Raw genomic sequence first — 22850 nt, 5'->3', positions numbered from 1 at the left:
TTTAATGTAAAAAGGTACATTAAGTATAAATAAAATCATTATTATTGTTTTTATTTTGTATAATTCAACTTAACCTACAATTTTGATCTTCAGTGTGTCCAACAAAAAGTTACTAAGTAATAATATATAGCATTGGTGGAGTCATTTCACATCCTGTTTCAGAAATATCAGATACATAAACACTAGAACACCAGGAAGATTGTTGTATGCATTTTCTTTCTATGTGAGCATGTGAATTAAAATAGACAAACTCAGAGTCATCTTACTACACGCTGGTATACATATATTTTTAAATAGCAGATGTATATAATTAACTTCTCTTTTCAATGTGACTAAAATATTCAATCAGTTTTTAAAACAAAGATAACAAATTTTTTAATTATTTTAGGAAATCTCTCTTTTGAGTTGATCTTCTCCTGTTTATCATACTTTACTAATAAATGTAAATATTTAATAAGGTCTTCATTTCTAACATCTTTAATTGTATTAGCTTTCCAAATATACTAAAAATTACTAAAAGCCAACTACTATTCTGTTGTACCACCTTGACACCGAAGATAATCATATACTGTCTACCAAAAAACAATAATGTTGGAAATTACTTATAAACATTTTATCAATTAACAATAAGTTATATGTTATCATACAAACTAATAACAAACAAATTTTATCAACTTTTAAAGAAAAAAATATTTTTGATCCTTAAAACTAGAATATTTATACAATGTTAATAATTATGGAGCACAATACAAGTTTTGAAAACCTTCAAGCAGTTATGGTAATGTATTTTACAATTTAGTTACTTTTTTTTTACAATCAGACTTAACTAAAATATTTTAGAAAGAGGTTCTAGTATAGCATATTCAATTATTGAAAATAAAAAAAGTGCATTTATACCAGTTTACTTACAAGTACCTATCAATAACATTATCAAATGTAGCTATGATATGTAACAGACTGAAGGCACAGTCAACACACTAACACTTGCTTATACCCAGAACTTGGAATCAAATTAAATTTGTAAGTACCAGATAACATGTATTATTAGTATATGTACAAACATATTACCTAACATTCTTACTAACAATGTTGAAAACACTTGCTTCTCACAACCTTGGTTTAATACTTGATCGATCTTGCTCTTTAGTAGCTGCTAGTTTAGGTCTCACCCAAACTACGTGGTTTAATAAGTAATGATACAAATATAATGTCATTCTATACATGGATTACAATATTGAAATTAATATTTTAAGGTAAAAGGGCCTGCTACATACTTATTAGTAAATGCATTTCAGAGCTTTACCAAGGTTTTACTAGTACATCTGTCCAAACTTTGTTTGTTTTATAAATAATTCAAACTTATTTTTTGTTTAAAATAAAAAACAAAACAAAACTTCCTCACGATAAGTGCATACCAAACCTGAGAAAGGAAACTGCATATACTACCTTTAAAAATAATGCTACATTTCTGTGTAAACCTAAAAAAATAAACCTTTGCAAAATATTTTATTTTCCTATCCCTTTTTCTTGGTTGTCATTAAAACAAAAAGTTTGGGCAGCCTATAGGACTATATTATTTACATATAATTGTTAAGACTGACATAAAAGGACAAAACTTTTATTAAACACAGCAAAACTGAAATACAAACACCTTATTTAAAACCAGGTCACATTTTATATTATTGCAAATAAGGTTTTTTTAATACACAAAAACTAAAAACACTTTCTGCAAGGAATGCAGTAATAGGATCTCATCTACAGTATCTTGTGTAATGTTTAGTTAATTATTATTATAATGATACTTAAAAGAATGCCTACTTTATAAATAATACTCTTTCTTGTATGTACATTATGTGTCAAACAACACTGTAAAAATACACAAGGACTTCTCACCTTTTTTTCATTTGTGAGCATTTTTCTAAAAAGCAATGGAATATCTTGATCCCTATAAGTCCTAATGATAACTAGTGTTGATGGAATGCAATATCTATTTGTGTAAATAGTAAAATTTCTAACAACCCTTGCTTTAAGACTTTAAGGGAATGCTGTTTTTTACCCATTTTAAATTTATACTAATAAACTGCAAATTTACACTTAAATCTCACTTTGTTAATCTAATAAGTAGTGGCCAACTTTCTTTAAGCTAAGTGATATTTTTAGTAGTAAGAAACGTCATGCATGGACATCAAAAGACTAAGTGTTTTAATTACACACACAGTGTAAATAAAATAAGGACCCATAATCAGATGCCTTAGTGTTTCAGAAAAAGGAAATAAATATCTTATTTACAGAGAAAAACCTCTAAATATTAACAATATTAGTAGAAAGCAGTTTATGTAAATGAAATCATCATTTCGCAAATAGTATATTTCATAAAGGCCCATATTTTTGGTTTTACTGAAGTTTAAAACTTTATTAAGTAAATTACGCTCTCTGAATGTAAAACAAGCTCATTTTTACTCCATATTAAGCAGAAGTGTTTCAAGTTTTAATAAATTTCATACCAATTTTACTATAGAACAAGATGTGCTAATCAAACAGTAATTTTCTAAAAGTATATTTCTTGATCATCTGTGTATGATGAAGCCTCAATGAGCAATGAGGAGTTAGTTCTGGTGAACTTTCCACAAGCCTCAAGACCAAACTCAACTGTCTTGGAACTTGCCAGCTCAGGAGCTGGGACTACAGATGCATGAGATGATGACTCCATGTGATAATACATTGGTGGATCTATTTCTTCTGGGACTTATATAAAACAAAAAAAATGTTTTTTTTTCTGAATAAATACATGTAATAAGAACAAGTCCAAAATTCTAAATTTCTTACAAAATGTTAAGTTAATGTTGTCTGCCCTGGGCACAAAATTGGTCCAGAATTTCACTCTCTTGCTAAATTTTACTAGGATTCTTTTCCACTATTCTATGGGTTATGATATAATATTTTTATATCAAAATAATAAAACTTTTCTAAATTTTTACAAACTGTGAATTCGACTTGTTGCTTAATGTTTATACTCTGCAAACGTTCATCAATGTCCTTGATTAATCTACTAGCTATAATTCTTGTATTCTGAAAAAAAAACCAAGCTTGCTCAATATTGATTTCAAACATATTCATGAAACTTGTACACATAGTTACAAAGCATAATTAATAAAAATTTTATATCTACAATATAACATGCAACAGTATTTATAAAATCTACATCCTTAATCTTCAGTATTAGTTATAAAGACATCATCCGTGAAATTATTTACTGTTTATAAGAATGGAATATTTTTTTTTCACTTGAAATAAGAAAAGGAACAGATTTGTTGAACGACAAAAACAACTTAATGTGCTTGCCACTGGAGATATTAAAAATACATTGTTTTTCTAGTAGACACTGGTAAAAGTATTTCTTTCCTGGCCAATCACAGACATAAATAACCAATTATGGCATAGTTTATAAGGAAGCACCACAAGGTATTACATTTCCACTGCACCAAAATGGGTGTGTTTTGCTGACTGGTGCTAACTGGGAGAAGGGAAATTTTTATGGAAGGTATAAATCAACCGGACTGTTATTAGTTAAAGTCATCAATCATCTATCACAAGTTTGTTCTGGTCAACCAATGAACACAGGTTAACTCTTTCTTCAGGGGTGGCCAACCCACGGCTCTAGAAACGCATGCAGTTCTTCAAAAGCTGATATGCAGCTCCTTTAAAAAGCATATTTCAGTATGCCTGTAATTTAAAGTAAAACGATTTGACAGACAGTCACTTGAGAGAACTACTATGAATTAGCACAACAGAACATATAACCAAATTTAAAAGGAATTGTTGACATCAAGGTATGTCAGAAATCCCATTAAAACGAAAAGTGAGATCATTATAAATTATTTTATTAACATTACTATTATTATTAATATTATCATCTTTTTAAATTCTGTGCATGTGTGGCTCTTCAGTAATGTATGTTGTGAAATTCTGGCTCCCTCCCTGCTGTGGGTTGGCCACCATTGTACTTTCTTCGTAATCTGAAGGATGCAGTCTGTCAAAAATTTACAAATTACAAAAAGCATAAAACAAAGATTAATGTTGTTTTTTTAAAATTAGTGTTTAGAAAGTAATTAAGTGTTAGTCCACAAGATCAAGCTCATCTTGTTTGTTTGCATACTTGTTTTAATCTAGCCTCCTTAATTAGATGGTTATAAGGGATCATTGTTGTTTTCAACAAGCAATTTAGCCTGGTCTCCTAGATGAATTATTTTAAAATGCCATTTATGTAAATTTATAAAAAAAAATTAAAATTTCTAATGAAAAGAATTTTGAATATTTAATAAGGGGTATATTATTTTTGAGTTAAAAAGCTAATACATATTTCTGTTTAAAAATTAATGGTTTATGTGACACTAAATCATCATAAGATTGATAAGACTTTTTAACAAATCCTTATGAGTCTTATGGTGAAGTCGTGTCACAGAAACCACTAATATACAGATCAAACTTTGCCAGCATAAGGTATTATATATCGTAATAATTGATACTTCTATTTACTTCAAATTTAAAACTGAATACATAAAGAGGAATTTACACTTCACTTGCAAATGTTTTGTATTCTATGCATTTCCAATTTGTACTATAAAGTTACTGGTCATTCTGTGCTTATGTAATTGTGAATACTATATATTAATATGTGGTTGTTCCAAAAAACAGAGAAGTCACAGAAGCAAAGCAGAATCTTCTTTGGAGAACACTGAAACTATGCTTACTGTACATATGACAATATATGCTGAACAGTTTAAAGAGGGACATCGAAATCATATTGACCTGTATACTTGCAAATTTGCTGCAACTTATTGGTAATGCCATAAAAACATTTAGAGATGACAATAGAAATAGTAAATGAAGTAACATTCCTCTTGTCTTGAAGTGACACAAACACTCAGTGAAACACATCCATTCTTTGCTTTCAAAAATGTTTAACAGAAGCACATAGATCCAATAGATTCTCTGAGAAAAACATTCCTATGGAGCATCTTATTGTCATTTTGTAATACCTAGTAAACACAATTATTATGTGATACACACTAAACCTTCTATTAATATGGAAACTTATGGGGACTTGTGTCACTATGAAAATTTCAAGAACACATTCATTGAGAGCTGTATCAAGTGAGGCAAAATACTCAAGTTCCCTCAGGAAACATACCCAAAATTATTTGTTTCAGCCCCTGGGGAAGAGAAAATTAAGCAAAAAAAACCTGAACATGTGTATATGAAGGATGCTAAGTACTTGTAGTTGGAGATTTTAAATTACATACCCAATGCAGTCAAACAGAGCAGTTATCTTTCAAACTATGAAAGTACATACATCTAGGACCAATGCTGAAGTTGCAGAATAGTTTCTTGCATTTTTGGAAGATAAAAACTTCCCATGATATGGGTTAACTCCTATATTACCCTAACAAACAAAATGTTATGGTATTTCAATAAGAAATTGTAGAGGTCTAGGTTACGATAATGGGGCCAAAATCATGAGATAGGTATTTAGGTGAGTACAAGATAGCTAAACAGCATTTTTTGTTTTTGTTTTACGCTATGACCTTAAACTCATTGCTGCACTCATGAATAAATTGTTAATATTTAAAGAACATGTACTAGGATTCACAGTAAAGCTAGTATCTTCAGTTAGATGAGAAGATGGAATTGCCTCTGTCAAAGTCCTGATATATCAAATCAGAGACTGTCATAATGCCCTAACAGCAGTGACAAATGTTTAAGGCAATCAAAAATCAAGCATAAAAAGTTCCTGATTCTTCTAATCTTTGGTTAAAAATTTCAGTTCACAACATCAAAAATAATAACCAGTGATAAAATCCAAAATATCAATACATTTCTCATGCTGTTTAAATCTCAATTCTAAATACATAAATATGTTGTTATTTTAGATAGTGATCACTGCAGAGAAATGAAACAGTTGCTCAATTTCAAGGCTATCAAAGTTAGAAAGGGTTCTTGAAGGAAAAAAAAAAGAGAGAGATACTTCAATTATGAACAGCACAATGTAACTACAAAAAGACCACGAGAAGCAATTTTGTGTTGAATTATTTCTTCTTCTAGTAGATATCAACCTAGTTTCTGTTTCTGAAAGGTATAAGCAGTTGGTCCAGCATAGTAGAAACAGGAGGTTCCTTTGAATGCCAAACAACTATCAGAAAAATAATGCTAACAAAAAATCACAATGATTTACAGTTGCTTCTAACAGACAGTAAATTTTCCAACACAAGTGAATTATATGCAAGTAACAAAGTTGTGCTGCCTATAAAACTTACTCCCTTCTTATGCTACATCCCCTAAAGCAGTCCTTGATTATACACATGACCTTATTCTCCGCTATCTTTTAATTCCAAAATGTAAACTGTATTGCACATTCTTTTGATATCTGTTTTAGTTGCTACTGTCAAAAGCAGCTTTTCAAAATTAATAGCTTATCAATACTTACTTGCATTGCAAAATTAATCAGAAAAGTTTAAGTAGTCTCAGCATGATTTCAATCAAAAATGAAACTGCCTCTAAGTCAAGTACAATGATCTAACTGATGGGTTTTCAAAAATGAAAATTCACAAAGTAAATCTGTGATTTATGTAACTAGGTAGACTTGACTCCTGTATTAGGAGTGGAATAAAAAACTTACTAATTTGTGTAACTGGGCAGACTTGGATCCAGTATTAAGGATGAAATAAAGAACTGAGTAATCTGGGTAACTGGACAGAATTAGCTCCAGTATTGAGGGTGAAATAAAGAACTCAGTAATTTGTGTAACTGGACAGAATTAGCTCCAGTATTAAGGGTGAAATAAAGAATTGAGTAATTTGTGTAACTGGACAGAATTAGCTCCAGTTTTAGAGGTAGAATGAGAAATTGAGTAATTTGTGTAACTGTACATACTCACTCATCTCCTGTATTAAGGGAAGAATAAGGAACTGAAGACCTGAATGCCGTAATCATGTTCTAAGTGTATTTCTATTGTAAAAATTGGTTTATAATTTTTGAAAAAAAGGAAAGGACACCATTTCTATTAATTACTAAAATAGCTAAGATTGTTCTGTTCCTTTGGCAACAACATTTCTGTATAATAATATTTACTGGGACAATTAGTAGTGGGAAGTAATAGTTAAACAGGAAATTATTCAATTTGAAAAAACTAAAACAACCATCCAACATTCCATTACATGAACTTTGCATTTTCAAGTGTAATAAATGGTAAGATAAACTACACTTTTGAATTTCTTTTTTTTTCCATAAAGGAACTAGAGACTGCTCTATAAAGTCACCTTACTGCGTGGACTACCTCCATTCTTGAAAAGATGGATTAGGGTATGGAATATTTACTATTACTTAGATTGAGAAGATTGTTTAACTTATTTTTTTTGAAGGTAAGATATTTTTCTAGCTCAAAATGTTAATAACATTTGTTAAGTTCTATTATGTATCCACAAATACTTCAAAACACAATGGTCTGTGTTTGTAACTCTGAAATCTTTCTTTTGTTTTCCAAGTATACAGACCAGTACAATGAATATATCTCATTTGATAAATCAAAGCACTGAAACTTTGATGATTGTACATTTTAATAAAAAGATGCTGAGAAAACAACATGGACTGAAGGAAGAATTTGCTTCAGTTCAAAAATATAGCTTTAAGTGTCTGTTTCACAGTCTTTTAAAGTTACTAGAAAGATATGGAAAAAAAAAAGACAGCAAAGAGTGTACTACATTTTTTAATCTTTTCACAGCATTGTGCCATAGGGCCTATAGCATTTATAGCTGTTTGCATTTTTGTGCATTGTGCCATAGAGTTATGGCATACACTAACCTTATTTCCCTATATCCCTGCACAGATGTATTTGTTTTAGCTTCACAAGAAATGTCTCCCAGGGGAATTCTTAACTTTTTTAATCGTTATATATTGTGTAGGTTGCTGACTTTGTCTTGTGAGTACCACATATTTTTTCCAGGACATTGTACTTTTACAGAAATAAGTGATAAATCCTGGGGCTTCTCCAGTATTCACTGCTCTACTTCTTCAGTTTAATATTGTTGTTTAGTCACAACAAATTTGAAAAAAACAAGAGCAACTGAGCTTTCACTTGTACAGGAGGTTTTCTATGTACATATATTAAGATGAATAAGTCACATAACTAAGAACAGTAGTGTTAAAACTGTTGTACAAGCAATTTTTGAGTGCTACTAAAAGATGAATGTATATCATGTTACAAAACAAAAGGATTCTATAATGACATCATAAACAACCCATTTTGGTGGCTTTGAAACAATGTAGCACAAAATCATAACATTTCAACAAAATTATCAAAAAAAAAAAGAATTCTGTAATGAAAAATGCAGTTGCTCTGTATAGAGGCTGGTTCAGTTACTTTAGAACACAATTTGACAAGGTGAATTATTATTTTTTACTCTGTTATTACAATACAGTCTGCAATAATTTTACTTTAAAATTACCATTATAACTGTTGGCTACCACAGTTTTACCCAGAGCTTTAATGAATTGTTTCTTTCTTGTCAAAATCCACAAAGGCTGATTCAATTACTTTAGAACACAATTGACAAGACAAATAATTTCTTGTATATTCTGTTATTACAATACAGTCTATGATAATTTCACTTTAAAAATCACCACTATACATTCTTTGTGTTTAAACTATGTCATGCTATCTAGATCTAACTTTCTAACTAACTAACTCGAACTACATTTTGGAAGCGTATTTATAGCCGAACCAAGGCCTAGAATGTTCCACACACTTCAGGATATTATGATGTAATAATAATCAATTAAAAAAATGAGAAAAACTTAGAAGGTTCTAGTAACATGACACAAAAATACAATAATTGCCAATTCACACAACACTTTAACTACACAACATATTATTCGAAAACAGTTATGCAAACAAACCTGTGATAAACTATCACTTCTAAAAATAAGTAAATTTAACATTGGCACTATATGTAAAATAAGTAACCACTGTGAGTAAAGGTCATTCTCAGAAAAAAAACCTCATACACAAGTACCTATTGTGAGTACAGGTGTTTTGTGGTCAGTAATTATCACTTTGTTTCCTGTTCTGATTGTCGATCATCCCCTATTTGACTTTCACACAGTCATGTACAGATTACTGAATTATATGTCCATAAGAAAAGCATTTGTTTTTATACTGAAAATGAAAAGAAATCTAACAACTAGACTTTTGGAAAAGAAACACAAACCATCATGTATGTTAGAGCATTCAAGCATTTGTAAAAAACTTGAATTTGGCTGATACTAATAGAATTTTGAGATGGGAAAAAAAATTCTTGTTTAAAAAGCAAAGAAAATATATTAATAAAATTTCTCAAGCATCCTAGTATCAATAAGCAACAATCACTCCTCTTAATCTTTTCAAGAATTGGCTAGTCCAATGCAATAAAACAACCTTATTGATTATTTTCTTTAACTTCTCTATACATATTAAATTCAACTGTAGTTTTTCTTATGTACCACATTTAAAAATAATGAGGTAATTCAGTGAAATGTTTTCTCTTTTTGTGTTCTAATAAAACTCAACTTATATGCCACTTAAGCAATTTTTGTTTTATAATGAATCATGGTGTCTAATTTTATATAACTTAAATAGTGTTATCATGATAATATTAATAAGACTTACCAGTGCGAACAACATTTTCAAAATTATAATTCTCTGGACAAACTTCTTGAGTTGTCCATGGATGTTTTTCTACTTCAGAGAGGGTGCATCGATGTTGGGGGTCTGGATGAAGTAACCATGATATCAAGTCTGTCAGGTCTGGAAAACAACATAATTGAAGAAGAGTTACAAGTAAGAAAGCACAACATATACATAAAACACATTTATTCTCTTTGAAATATGCTCACAATTAGTTCATATTTTCAGTTAGTGTGTGTGTCTTTGTAACTACTATTATTAGTACCATGACTAGATAAATTAGGAAGGGTGTATTTACTTATAAGTTAAAATTATTTGTACTTCAAGTATGACATACAAATTTTTCTTAAATTTCAAACAGTCAATAACAGTAGCTACTAAGATCAACATTTTGTGAATTGACTTAACAATTATTATGTTGCATTACTTAAAATACTTTTTATGCCTAGAGCAATGAACATTTTTTTTTTCAATTAAAGCAAGCTGAAATAAGCAGGATAGCAATGTTATGAAAAATTCTTTTCCAAGAAAAGTTACAAACAAAATACAGATAAAAGAAAAACATATACTCACCGTTTGACACTTTGAAGGGGGGCCTGAGAACTGCAGCAATTGTTTCATCAACATCAAAAAAAGGATTTTCTCCAAAAACTAATGTATAGAGAGTTACCCCTAGTGCCCACATCTCTAACTCTGGACCACGATATCTACCAAGATAGAACATGTTCATTAAAAACTGAAACCACTAGTTTTAAAAATCTTATAAGTAGCATTGCTATTATTATCTCATAACCTAAGAAATAACAAATAAGAAATAAATGTGAGATTATTATTTTGTCTTTGTTTTTAAGGGTTTTTTTAATTGTTAATTTTATTTTGTAAAAATATGACTTACCACTTCTTAATGAGATATTTTACATTTTAATGTTTATTGTGTGTGTGTGTGTGTGTTTGTATATTCCCTCCTTTAAATTTTGACTTATTTTTTCATTCATTTAACATTATTTCTTTCAATCCCCTTTTACATAACAAGTAAGTTTTAATATTTAATAAATATGTTTCCCAGTCTACAAATGACTAAATACATGCATGACAAAATAATGTAAATTGATACAGGTGTCAAACTGAAAAAAACTACTATGTCCATTGATGACCTACCACTTTTCTTTAACTTGATAACAAGTAGCTTTTAGGAAGAACTGCTTTGGTCATGGGGGGTTGTTTAATTTTATATTTTATCCCCAGAAATAAGTATAACATTTAAAATCTCAAGAAAAGCTTTCTAATAAGTACTTGTTTCCCTTAAGAACTTCTGGACTACAGTACTCCATTGTTCCACAAAAAGTTGAGAAGTATCGATCAGCTGCCATGAAAGATGCAGACCCAAAGTCAATGAGCTTGGCATGAAAATATTGGTCAAGAATAATGTTCTCATCCTTTACATCTCGATGAAGGATGTTGAGGCTGTGCATGTAGGACAGGGCTGACACAACCTGTTGATAAATGTAAACAAAGAGACAATTTGAAGAACATAATGAAATATTAGATATTCAGTGAGAATATATATGTGTTTGTTTCTTTTATCTGTGCTAGCCATCCTTAATTTTGATCTAATAATATGGAAAGGTAGTAGAGTCAACAATACCAACTGCCAACTCTTGTTCTACACTAATCAACTAGTTGGATTTGAGCATTACTCTTACAATGCATCCATGGCCCAGAAATATGAAGAGTGACTTTGTGGCAAAGATATGTGAAAACTGGACTTCCAGATTCACATTCTAATGTGCCAACCACTAAACCATGTTTAGCCCATATTCATGTGAAAACAAAGAAACAGGTGAATCATTTGAATATTTCAGGTACAACTGGAACATTAATTATCGTAAATTTAATCAGGTATTAAAGTCCTAAGTACACGTGTGTGTGTGTGGTAGGGGGGGGGATATATTACACAAAACTAATCAATGACGGAATAACTGCTATCACATACCTAGTACAATGACTTCATATTTCATTAATCTAAACTGACATCCTTAGTTTAACAGATAAAGAAACATCAATTTAACATAACAATGAAGATGAAATATAGCTGTTGATCATTTTTCATCTACCTAATCTGAAGGAGAGTGACAACAAAAGTGCAACAGAATTTGAGATATGATGCAGGAAGTGAGTACTTCAGATGAAACTGGAGAATCAATGAATGGATGAGAGAAATGGTGGGAATTCTGGAAGAGAAAAGTTTGTTAGATGAGGTGACGAAAACGAAACTGGCAAAATAAGATGAGAAAATGCACAAGCTCTGTAATGACCACAAATAAAGGGACAATGAGTGGCAAGAACAAACAAGAAAGGATAAAAATGATATGGATGAATAACATCAAGAGGTAGACTAGCACAAATTTGTAAGAGACAGAATGAAAAGCTGTATCAAGAGAAGAACTCATCTGAACAAACCAAGTGGTCCCTTATGACTATGAAATAAATCAATTAACCACAAGAACATGCTAGCCTTTATGTCAAGCAGGAGAAAAAGCTGATTCTATAAAAGAAAGTGTGTTAGTCAAGTTAGAAATAAATGTGACCAAGTCAATCAACAACTGAATTATGGATGTTACTAGGTAGGATATTATAAATTGCAAATATCTGAAGTGTGAGACGTAAAGCTAAGCAATTAACTCAATCATCTATGAGTATTGGTTACTTTGATCAGTATCATGTAAAATAATCATTTAATCAAATAATTGATTAATGTCATGAAAATAATCAACTAGTGTTTTCAATTATAACTGTTTTTGCTCATTCCAATTATCCAGTAGTTGAAATTATGATTAAATTGACTAATGCCTTGAAAATAATCAATTAATCAAAATTAGTGTCTTCAAATATTACTGTTTTTAATTATTCTAACTATTCAATAATCAAAATTATGATTAAATTTATTAATGTCACTAAAATAATTAACTAATCAAAATTAGTGTTTTTGATTATTCCAATAATTCAAGTAATTGAAATATTGTCATTATGATTATCTCTTAATTTCTGTTTGTCTAATTTAATCAATTAGTGTCAAAACTCACAAAAATATTCAGTTAACCAAAAGTTAACCTTTTCTCACACTTGAAACGTATTTCTGATAGGCACTTACCTCATCTTACCCAAACCTATCTCAATCCTGGTTTGCCCTCTAAGCATTGATAAAAAAATTTTCACTAACAGTGCATCAGTATTTTATACCCCATCAGTTTCTCACCATTTCAGAACATGTGCTGATCATCTGCATCATCTATACTAGCACAGCTAGCTCCCTCTACTATTCTAAAACAATCGTCGCTTTCGAGAATTAGCAGATATGAACCAGAAACAGTGGCATATCAGTGGGGAAGAAGGGTGGGAAGTGAGTGATGGGAGGTAAGTACCTATCGGAAATACAATTTCAGTGTAAGCAAATGTTAACTTCCAAAATGGTCTTACTTCGTCTCACCCAAAGCTAGAAACCCACACTGCTAAGGTGGAGGGGCCAGTGAAGGTGCATCAATATTCAATCAAGTGGAAAGCAACCAGACTGAAAGAAAAGGTTGCAAGAATATGAAAAGAAAGCACACTTGTGGGGTATAGCACTTCTTCTGGAATAGGTATGCTCTTTGCCCAGCAATTAACACTGTAACTCAAAGAGGGCTGAACCAATTGGTAGGCACCAATGCATGCAGGAAAGAGACATACAGCACTGAATCAGTGGAAAAGTGCTGTATAACTATGACTTGAAACAGTATGGTATGGACAAACACAGAAGGTCTAGTGTTTAAGTGACAATGGGCCTGAATAAGTACATGCCAAGGGTAGTGTGTCCAGCCAGTGGAAACAGGTTGTATAAGATATTGTGATTAACAATGGTGGTCCTCTCAGTCAAAAAACAAATTCCAGGGGAAGTGCCTTAGATTTGTAGGATTATGAGAACAAAATTACTGGTATGAGTGTGATCATGAGGTTTTTCATAATCAGCTTGTTGTCAACATACATATCATACTTTGTCCACATGTACATAGCAAGTTGTAGTACCAAACATAGTGATAGTGAGCCATAGTATGGTGCCAGAGAAAAATTAAATAATTATACATGTCTAGGGCTAAAGGACCATGAATTGTATATGAATAGGCCAAGTGTGGTCCATCCGGGCAAAAAACTTCCAAGTGAAGCATCTTGGGATACTTTGGATTATGCTGAGTGCGATCCATCCTGAATAATTTGTTGTTGTATAATCATTGTTTGCTATAGCACTGAGTATAATGATGACAGCTCTCTTCTCGATGAGTGGTACACATGATATATAAAGTCCAATTTTGTTTGGTATACAAAAGTATACCTGACTAGGCAACACCTGCCACCAGGTGGGATCCTGAAATATGATGTATATCAACAAAATAAGATAAAAACTAATAATATGTTGACTTACCCTAGTCAAAGGCAAACATGTGTGTGTAGAATTGCCACAGGAGAAAGACAATACTCGCCCAAGGAAGACACAGATAGGTGATGCAGATAAAATGAGACAAATGTATTGGGAGTTGCCAACATAACAGCCTGAATGATCTCCACTGAAAGATGGCGGTTTTGAGCAGCTAAAGACATAAATGACTAATTTGGTGGGAAGAAACATTATGTAGACAGCGACCTTCCATGGACAAGTCAGACTATGCCAGTCTTACGAGATGACAAACCCAACCAGTGAGCATAACAGATGATATATCACAGGGAGGCAAGAAAAGATGCTACATGACCAGTGAGTCCATGAGATGAGGCAGGGGACCAAACAAAAGCCATGCATGAAGATGGAGGTTTGGTGACGTTGGGATGAAATATGTCTAATTGTGTTTGTCAGTGGAATGATTGGGACAGCGGTAAGGGCAGGGGCTGTTGCTCCAGGAAGGGCCAGAGCAGAGGAACCACATCTGAGCTGGCCAATATAAAGCAATCAACAGAACATGAAAAGGAGTGGTCTGGATAAGGGAAATGACTCTGGAGAAGAGTCTGATCAGAGGGTAGGCATATAGGTGAAAACCCTTCCAATCTGAACTGAAAGCATCCACCCTCAGAGCTGAGGGGTGAGGAACTGGAGACCAAAAGGAAGGAAGTTTGGCATTCCAGTGAAAGGCAAATGCATATGTGTGGTGTTCCCACTGGAGAACACATCCACAGAAATACCTGAGGATGAGGGGACTACACATGGGGAGAACCTGGTTGGAACAGGATAAGCGATCAACCACAATATTAATAATTCCAGAAACTTGACATGACAGAAGCATATGTCGTGGTCATTGGCTTAGTACAGGAGCTTCAGAGTCTGAAAACATGGAAATCTGGACTTGATTTCACCTTGTTTGGTGATATAGCTGATGACAATGGAATTGTCAGAATGAATCGTAACCAACCACCCCCGAAGCAGTGGGAGAAAATGATACAGAGCCTGATTAACTGCCAAGAGTTCCTGGATGTTGATATGAAGAGAAACCTCCTTGACTGACCACTGACCCAAAATCTCTTGGGAATCGAGGAAAGCCCCCAACCCACCAAGGAAGCATCTGTGAACAGATGAGACTCTAGACGAGGTAGACGAATGGGAACCCCCACCATGGTAAGGTGGAAGGGTGATGGTCAAATGGATTTTGGGAGAAGTTCCACTAGTCGAGAAGCATCCAAAGAAGAGAATGCATGTGTGCCCAGCCCAAGGGAATCAGAACCCACATCCCAAAAAAGAGATAGAACCTCTCACTCAGAGAGAGGAGAAGGTAGGGCTGTCGTGACTACTCGTTCCATCTCCCACAGCCTAAGTAGAGAAGGCTGGGCCTGAGTGAGATAGGAATTGAAGAAAAACTCCAAATGAATAAGATATTGCATAGGGGTAGTAAAGGGCTTCTCCAACTTGATGAGAAACCTCACCTGAGCAGCTTCTTGAAGAAGTAAGTGGGTGTGAGTGACTTGACTGGGAATGAAAAGAGGTGAGCAGTAGCCAGTCATCCATGTAATGGTGAGTCAGAAGACACAGCAAATGATGATGACTCACAAAAAAACATAATAATCCACAAAACACATACAGAGCTGAAAAAAGACCAAACAGTAGCAGCCAGAACTGGAAGACAGAACCTTCATGGACGAACCAAAGAAAACAATGTGATACTGGGGCAAATGGAATATGAAGATAGGCATCCATCACATCGAACTTGGTCATCCAAAGTCCCTAGGAAAAAACTCACCTAAGTAAGAGGTATAGGACTCCATAATGAAGCGAATTGTCTCCATATAGGTATGCAGCTGGGACAGATCTATAATGGGTCTTCAATCTTCCATGTGTTTGGGGACAACACATAAATGTGAGTAAAATCCTGGTTGAGTGGGCACCACCCATTCAATAGCTCCTTTGTGTAGGAGGTCTCAAGATGACTGAACAAGGTACGATCCTGAGGAGGAAGGAAAGAAGATCTGGAAAGTGGATAGAGAGGGGAGTGGAACTGAAGGTAGAAACCTTCAGATAGAAGCTGTAGAATCTACGGAACTGTCATGAAGTGTGGTAAAAAGACACAATCTAAACATACTTAGTGAGAGTACTTATTAGTAATGAACTAACAAAACTTAGAAATTTGTAGAGTTCACAAAGTACATAAAAATAACTAACAAATTTGTTATTATATATTTATTTGAATATCAACATTTGTTTAGATTAAGTTTATATTTTAAAACATGAATAGTTTATAGTGTTAAATATGTATTGCAAAAATCCCGGCTATTCTCCAAAGTTGTAAAAGATTCTCGAGAGTAAAACTCAACAATATATGTACATACTTATATGTTTAAATGTAGCTATGTATTGTTACGTAAGACTGAATTTTCTAGAAAACCTTCCCATGGCTATAAATATAACCAATGCGACGTGCCAAGAGGAATGTCTATTAGTAGTTCGCTATAATCAGTGTGCTTTAAACTTTGAAAGCTATAACTGTGATTTTTATAATGCTTATCAATCGGAAAACTTAAGATATTTGACCAGGAATATTTATAAATTTCGAACACTATAAATCATCTAACTTCAGTGGATTCTCATCAGACATTAATATTTTTACGAAAACATTACTTAACTTCAACCGTGGAAAACCTAGTGTGTGTGTGGCCAAGGACAAAGCTAGCTAGCTTCCCAGAGAATCGTATCTACATCAACTCGTCATCAACTCGCTCATCGTGAACCCTCAATAAGATATCAAGGAAGTTACAGACTAGAAAGAAAACTTTATATTGTTTGTAAATTTGTAAAACTTTTGCTTATAAATCTTTGTTTATAATAATTATTTGTAATAATTCTTACTGTAAATTGTGTTGTTGTGTATATATATTAAAACGTATTTGTGTTAAAAACGAAAACGGTGTGTATCAATCTTGTTGGCAAATTTACTAAGATATCGGCATATATTTAAATAATAAATCCAAAGTACAATTTAATTACTATATTTAAATTATCAGTTAACTCGGCTTCGGACTATTTGAAATTCTAATACGTAACAGGATATACTCTGTAAAACATGTTAATTTTTTACGTTTTGTTACCACTTGGGTTGTCTTAAGTACAGAAAGAAAAACACTTAAAATTCTAAAGTTACTTACTCCAGTTACTTCACTAACTAAAACAGCTTATAAAACTGTATAAGAAGATACATATATTTTAGCAACTCGAAATAGTTATTCAGATGTTTTGTTATGCGATAAAACTTTGTTTCTCAAAGTTATCTCAATATAAAATATGTTATTGATAAACATTTTTTCATGAAATTTTTCAAGACTGGGTTATTTCAACAATTCATATTTCACAATACAATATTTCTTGTTTAATTGACGTATACTTGTTGTTACACATAAAATTATTTAACTGATGAAAATAGGTAGTACATAAAATTTCTTATTGCAAGTTGGAAACAACCTAAATGAAACGTCATGTATTATTATGATTATCTACTGAGTGTTCATGCCGTAAGCATTACTTTTGAAGAACAATTGAGAGAACGCAGTTTAAGATGAGACAGTGTAAGTCTTCAAGTTACCAGCAGATTTATATGTTGGCTCGTGCTGCTAAAGTTAAACATAATGTTTTTAAAATATTTTGTATTTTGGATTAATCAGTAAACAAAAGAAAAACTAAAATGAACATTTAGTCATACAAATTTCCTGCCAGTGGTAGAATATTTTTTTCCGATTTATATTGTATGTAAAAACACATGTATTAATGTATGTAAAAACACATACTTTTATAAATTAAAAGTATGCATATCACGTTGTAATAACATAATTGTAATTATAACCTTATTTTTCCTTCGATATTATTAAATTCTACATTCAAGATTAATTGGTATACTTGTTTCCTTTATTAATGACAACACTATATTGATAGTGCATTGCATAAGGCTCAATAGTTTACTCACGCCTTTGTAGGGGTCAATTTCGGGTGCAACTTACAGACCTTTCTTTTTCAACTGCATATAACAGTCAAGTGTGACATAATTATATGACACTGCTCAGACCTTGTCTTCTTAATTTGCTTAATTTCTAGCAAGTGTTGTTGAAGGAATGTTTTAACAGCTGGTTTAACAATAAAATAACTCACACATCAAGTAACGCTTAAAAAGGCTACCTAGACAGCCATATGTGGACTTGCAGAACAATCCATACATCTGGTCATCACAGAATCGTCAAGCTGCTTAGAAGTCACATAAACATTTTGCCACTGTTTGACTACCCGAGCACGAAATGTTGTTATTCTGATGCAAGAAATAACAGTGAACTCGAATACCAGAACAAATGCATTTGTCTTATCGCTTAATTTCGTTGGGAGCGAGGTCGAAACCATTATTTCAATGGAGAGCAAACATCCCAATAAATTAATGAAATGTACAGGGCATACCTTACTTGAATACAAAAGCAGTGTACTGTTTAGCTGGATGGACCTGTTCTCAGTGGGATGTGTGTAATTAGTGTACTGTACTGTATGTATCGTTGTACAACATTTAGTTCTGTTGGCCTATAGGGAAATGAGTCACAATGTGAATGTAGCAATAGCAGGCAAGTTAACAGTGTGACTCCTTCCTTAACCACTTGCTGAGCTCGTGCGAGCGTACGTGCTACCTAGCTGTATATTAGGTTATCCATTCATGACCGAAACATAAGTGCAGCTCATAACAGAAGCTGAATTTATTCTCCTAATGTTTACCTTACGAAAAGAATGGTTGTAAATTAATATGTATAAATTATAAAAGGCAGAAAAGGGTAAGTTTTATCTCAAGAGAAGTGAAAAGCGGAAAGGTCTGTTAAGTATTAAGAAAACTGTTTTACATTTACTCATGTTTACGAAGATACACATCACCATGGTCAGAGAAATGTACTCGCTGTATTACTAATATGAACATTATATATTCCTTGCCTGGGATTACATTCAGCACGAATGTTTAATATAAGCCCCTGATATACGAAATATAAAAAAATATCTTTTTCAATTCACTGTTTATGTACTTTTTTACTGAGGTCACAATTTATATCAGTGTGTCAATGGTATAATGTAAGTCCTTGGTTTACTTACCTTAAGCTATCATTTCCACAAAGAAGACAAAATCTCTTTTCAAAAGCTTTAGTGGAAGTAATCAAAGTATTCAACAGAGAACTTATAGGTAATTTATTTATACATATGTGTATGTTTCTGGCGAATAAAATATGCGCTGTTAAATGAATTACACAGCTGGATTAAAATTAATATTATATAATTGTGCTCTTGACGTGGACAGTGATATTATCATTAAAATAATGAAATTAAATAGTTATAGCTGGTTCATCGATTGTTGTAAGCATAAAGCTACACAATAGCCTATCTGTGCCCTGTCCACCACGAGTATCGAAACCGGAATTTTAACGTCGTAAGCTTGCAGACTTACCGCTGAGCCACTGGATGATTAAATAGGTGTAAAATGGGTGAACAAAATAAATCATTCTAACTTAAATAGCGAAAGAGACTATTAAGAAGCCACAGAAATAAATTACAGTAAACTCAAGTTGTTGACAACCTCTTCAGTTATTAATTTGGATTGCGTGTAAATAGGTGTATTTTAAACTTTGTTGCTTGTGTTCTTGCACTAAGTTTAAATCTTGAGTCAGTTTTGAACGTGACGCTTATAGTTGTATAATTAGCGAAGAAAAACGGCACGTATCAATCAAACAAAAGGTTCGAGGCAGCATTACATCACATTTTAAATAGTTTCAGGTTTCTAGTTTACACTAAATGTTCTAATTTTTTTCTTTGGTGTATATCTACTTACATAATACATGTGCATATTAATCTATAGCCAATAATAAATAAATATATATATATATATGTAAATAAATAGATAAACAACTCAAGGATTATCAATTACAATTATTAAAGTAGAAACAGAACCACACAACATTTCTACAGTATAAACAAAAGACCTTTATAAGGGTGGTGGTTGGGAGTTCTATACTGTAGAAATTTTAGGTGATTCTGTTTCTAATTTTAAAGCTTAAATAACTTTAAGGGTAATGCCTCCCACATCTGGCTGCAGACAGCGAAATGCAGTAGAAGGTGAGACGTTATGGGTTTAACCACTCGCCTCTTCACCCTGGTTTTGATTTGCCATGATGGTCAACATCTTTAACCTCGGCGTTTTGGATTTTGCTTGATAGATGGGATATCCCTAACGCTTTTTGGGTGCTATTACCACAAGCTCTATCCGTTTATGACTATGGATGACTAACCGGAAGCGAAAGTAGATGCATTAAATTATTATATACATGTATATATATATATTTGAATCAAGTACGTTTTGAAAACATATTATTGAGCACTTTTATATTGTACTGTAATTATTTATGATTTAAGTCACTTATGCTTGTAACATTGTTATACTTTGATCTTTGGGGCTACTATTGTTTTGGGTAAGTCAAATACCAGCACTTTATTGTAAAGTAATTTTCTGTTACGACACAACGCTATTGACTTTTCTTAGTATCAAATTATTGAATTGTCGGTTTCGGTTCCTAATCTAACACATTAAAAATTATAATGTTATACCGCAAGTGTTCATCAAATCATATCACTTGTATTTGAACACAAAATGACAACAAGTTACTTACTCATTCAAGTTCAAATGAACAGAAAGTCGTTTTCGTCACATATTGTTAATAATGCCTATTATTAACGTAAAACGTAAAAAATAAATAATCCTTAAAGAAGAAATTGAAATAAAAAAGGCAAATATTATGGGATTGCTTCCCCTTTATTGTACGAAAACGAACTAAACCAGAGTATTCTGAAATGTTGCTGGTTCACACTGTGACTGAATGTCTTCTGATCAATCAGACAGTGCTAAAACAGCATAATTTTTATTAAAATATTAAGTTCAGTAGTAGTGGAATAAATGCAGTCATGGTTTCAAGGACAGATATGTCACGTGACAAACGTGCATAAACCAGTTTTATATTGCGAAGGGACAGATCAAAATGAAATTTTATAGTTCTGTAGAAGTTATGTGGAAATTCTGAATAGTGTCCGTGAAATTTTGCTGTTTTTCATAGAAAGCCGAAATTCTCAAAAGTAACGTTAAGTAATTCAGGGTACCTCTTTACGTGATACATAACAATCCAGAAAATATATTGTGAATGATCTATCTATAGGCACAAGTATGAATGTTACTTCCAGATAAGTAAGATATACGTTAATATGACCCAATACATGTGTAGCTTCCCAAAATCCATTCATTAAAAGAGAAAACCGAGTCAAAAGGCTGAAATGGACATCATTCTTCAATCATGGGTAAGGAAAGCTGGATAATGGAGCTCTTTGTTTAGAAATACAAATTAAAATTGTTTAACAGTTATCGATGGTAGTCTGTTCGATAAAAACGGTAGTATGCTAGGAGACCGATACAAATGTGGCATACATCTTAACCAACAATGTTAGAGAAATACACAAATCTGATGTCCCCCTGATTTCTGATAGGCCCGTCAAGTGATTTTCTGGGAAACAAGACCTTTTGTTCAGGAATACAGTTGTAATTGTTTATTACTTGTGACTTCTGTTTTTAAGTCACTTGTGTGTTTCCATAATATTGCATACACATCCACATATATATTTATAATACTGAGATTTGTCCATCCTGAAAATGCGCGTGCACCTTACTATCTATATGCGCAATGCGCACGCACTTCATTTCAAGGATGTAAATATACTTTAGTAGACATTTTGTACAACAACATATTAAAAGCTTATCAAAGTTTTTAAAAAGGTCTAACGTTTGGTCATAGAAAAACATTATAAGTTTATTTATTGATAGTGTTAGGTATACTAAATTTTAGCCCTAACTAAACTAATGCAAAAAACGTACACAAGTTACAGAGTTAATTTATACCTTTATCGAATATAGGCTTAATAGTACTTAAAAGAAACTTAACTAATGTTAGACCTAATACAAATGGAGTTGCAGGTTTCGGTGTCCGTGATTAGAATTCTATTGTATTATTCTAGAAATTCTGTATTTAAAGAAGTACTGTCGTAAAAAGATACTAATTTCATTGCAAATGTTTGGCTGGTCTCTGCTAGTACCAAAAATATTACAAAGTACGGTTATTTATTAATATGTTACACAAAATTAATATTTAATCGGTTATGTATTATATTTCTGAAGTAAGTCTTTCAAAAACTATAATGCAATAAAAATGTTTATTATAATACTCAATAAATGTTCAGAGTAAAGAAAGTCTGCAAATATGTTTGTGTAATATACATGAAGATATACAACAGCCTCAAGATCTTGAAAATTACGATGACCAAACTGACACTAAGCCAGTTGCCTGAAGTTGGTCTAATGATGCACATAATATATACCTTAACAAAGAAGTTAAGTATATTACCAATTAAATTGTTCATTTTTTAGAAAACCTTCACACTCCTATAAATAGAACAAACGCGATGCGTCAGAGGGAGTATATATTATTAGTTCGCTATAATCGGTGTGCTATAAAACTTCGAAAGCTATAACTGTGATTGTTATAACGCTTATCAATCGGAGAACTTAAAATATCTGAC

The 22850-nt window shown here is 32.3% G+C and overlaps 1 protein-coding gene across 2 annotated transcripts in view; it reads right to left on the bottom strand.

Annotated features, from left to right (window-relative positions):
- Window positions 1–669: 669 nt before the first annotated feature.
- LOC106460158 (PAS domain-containing serine/threonine-protein kinase-like) overlaps window positions 670–22850 on the bottom strand; it is an 88148-nt gene continuing 65967 nt past the window's right edge. For both annotated transcript variants that reach the window (XM_022386809.1, XM_022386808.1), the window contains exons 15-18: window positions 11012–11211; window positions 10292–10425; window positions 9701–9838; window positions 670–2745 (exon numbers count right to left, since the gene is read on the bottom strand). In XM_022386809.1, coding sequence (XP_022242517.1) covers window positions 2549–2745; window positions 9701–9838; window positions 10292–10425; window positions 11012–11211 — 669 coding nt within the window. In that variant the 3' untranslated portion in view covers window positions 670–2548. The remainder of the gene's footprint in view (window positions 2746–9700; window positions 9839–10291; window positions 10426–11011; window positions 11212–22850) is intronic.

This window comes from Limulus polyphemus, unplaced genomic scaffold (assembly GCF_000517525.1).
Source record: "Limulus polyphemus unplaced genomic scaffold, Limulus_polyphemus-2.1.2 Scaffold720, whole genome shotgun sequence".
NCBI lineage: Eukaryota > Metazoa > Arthropoda > Merostomata > Xiphosura > Limulidae > Limulus > Limulus polyphemus.
This window is presented reverse-complemented; position numbering and strand designations above follow the sequence as displayed.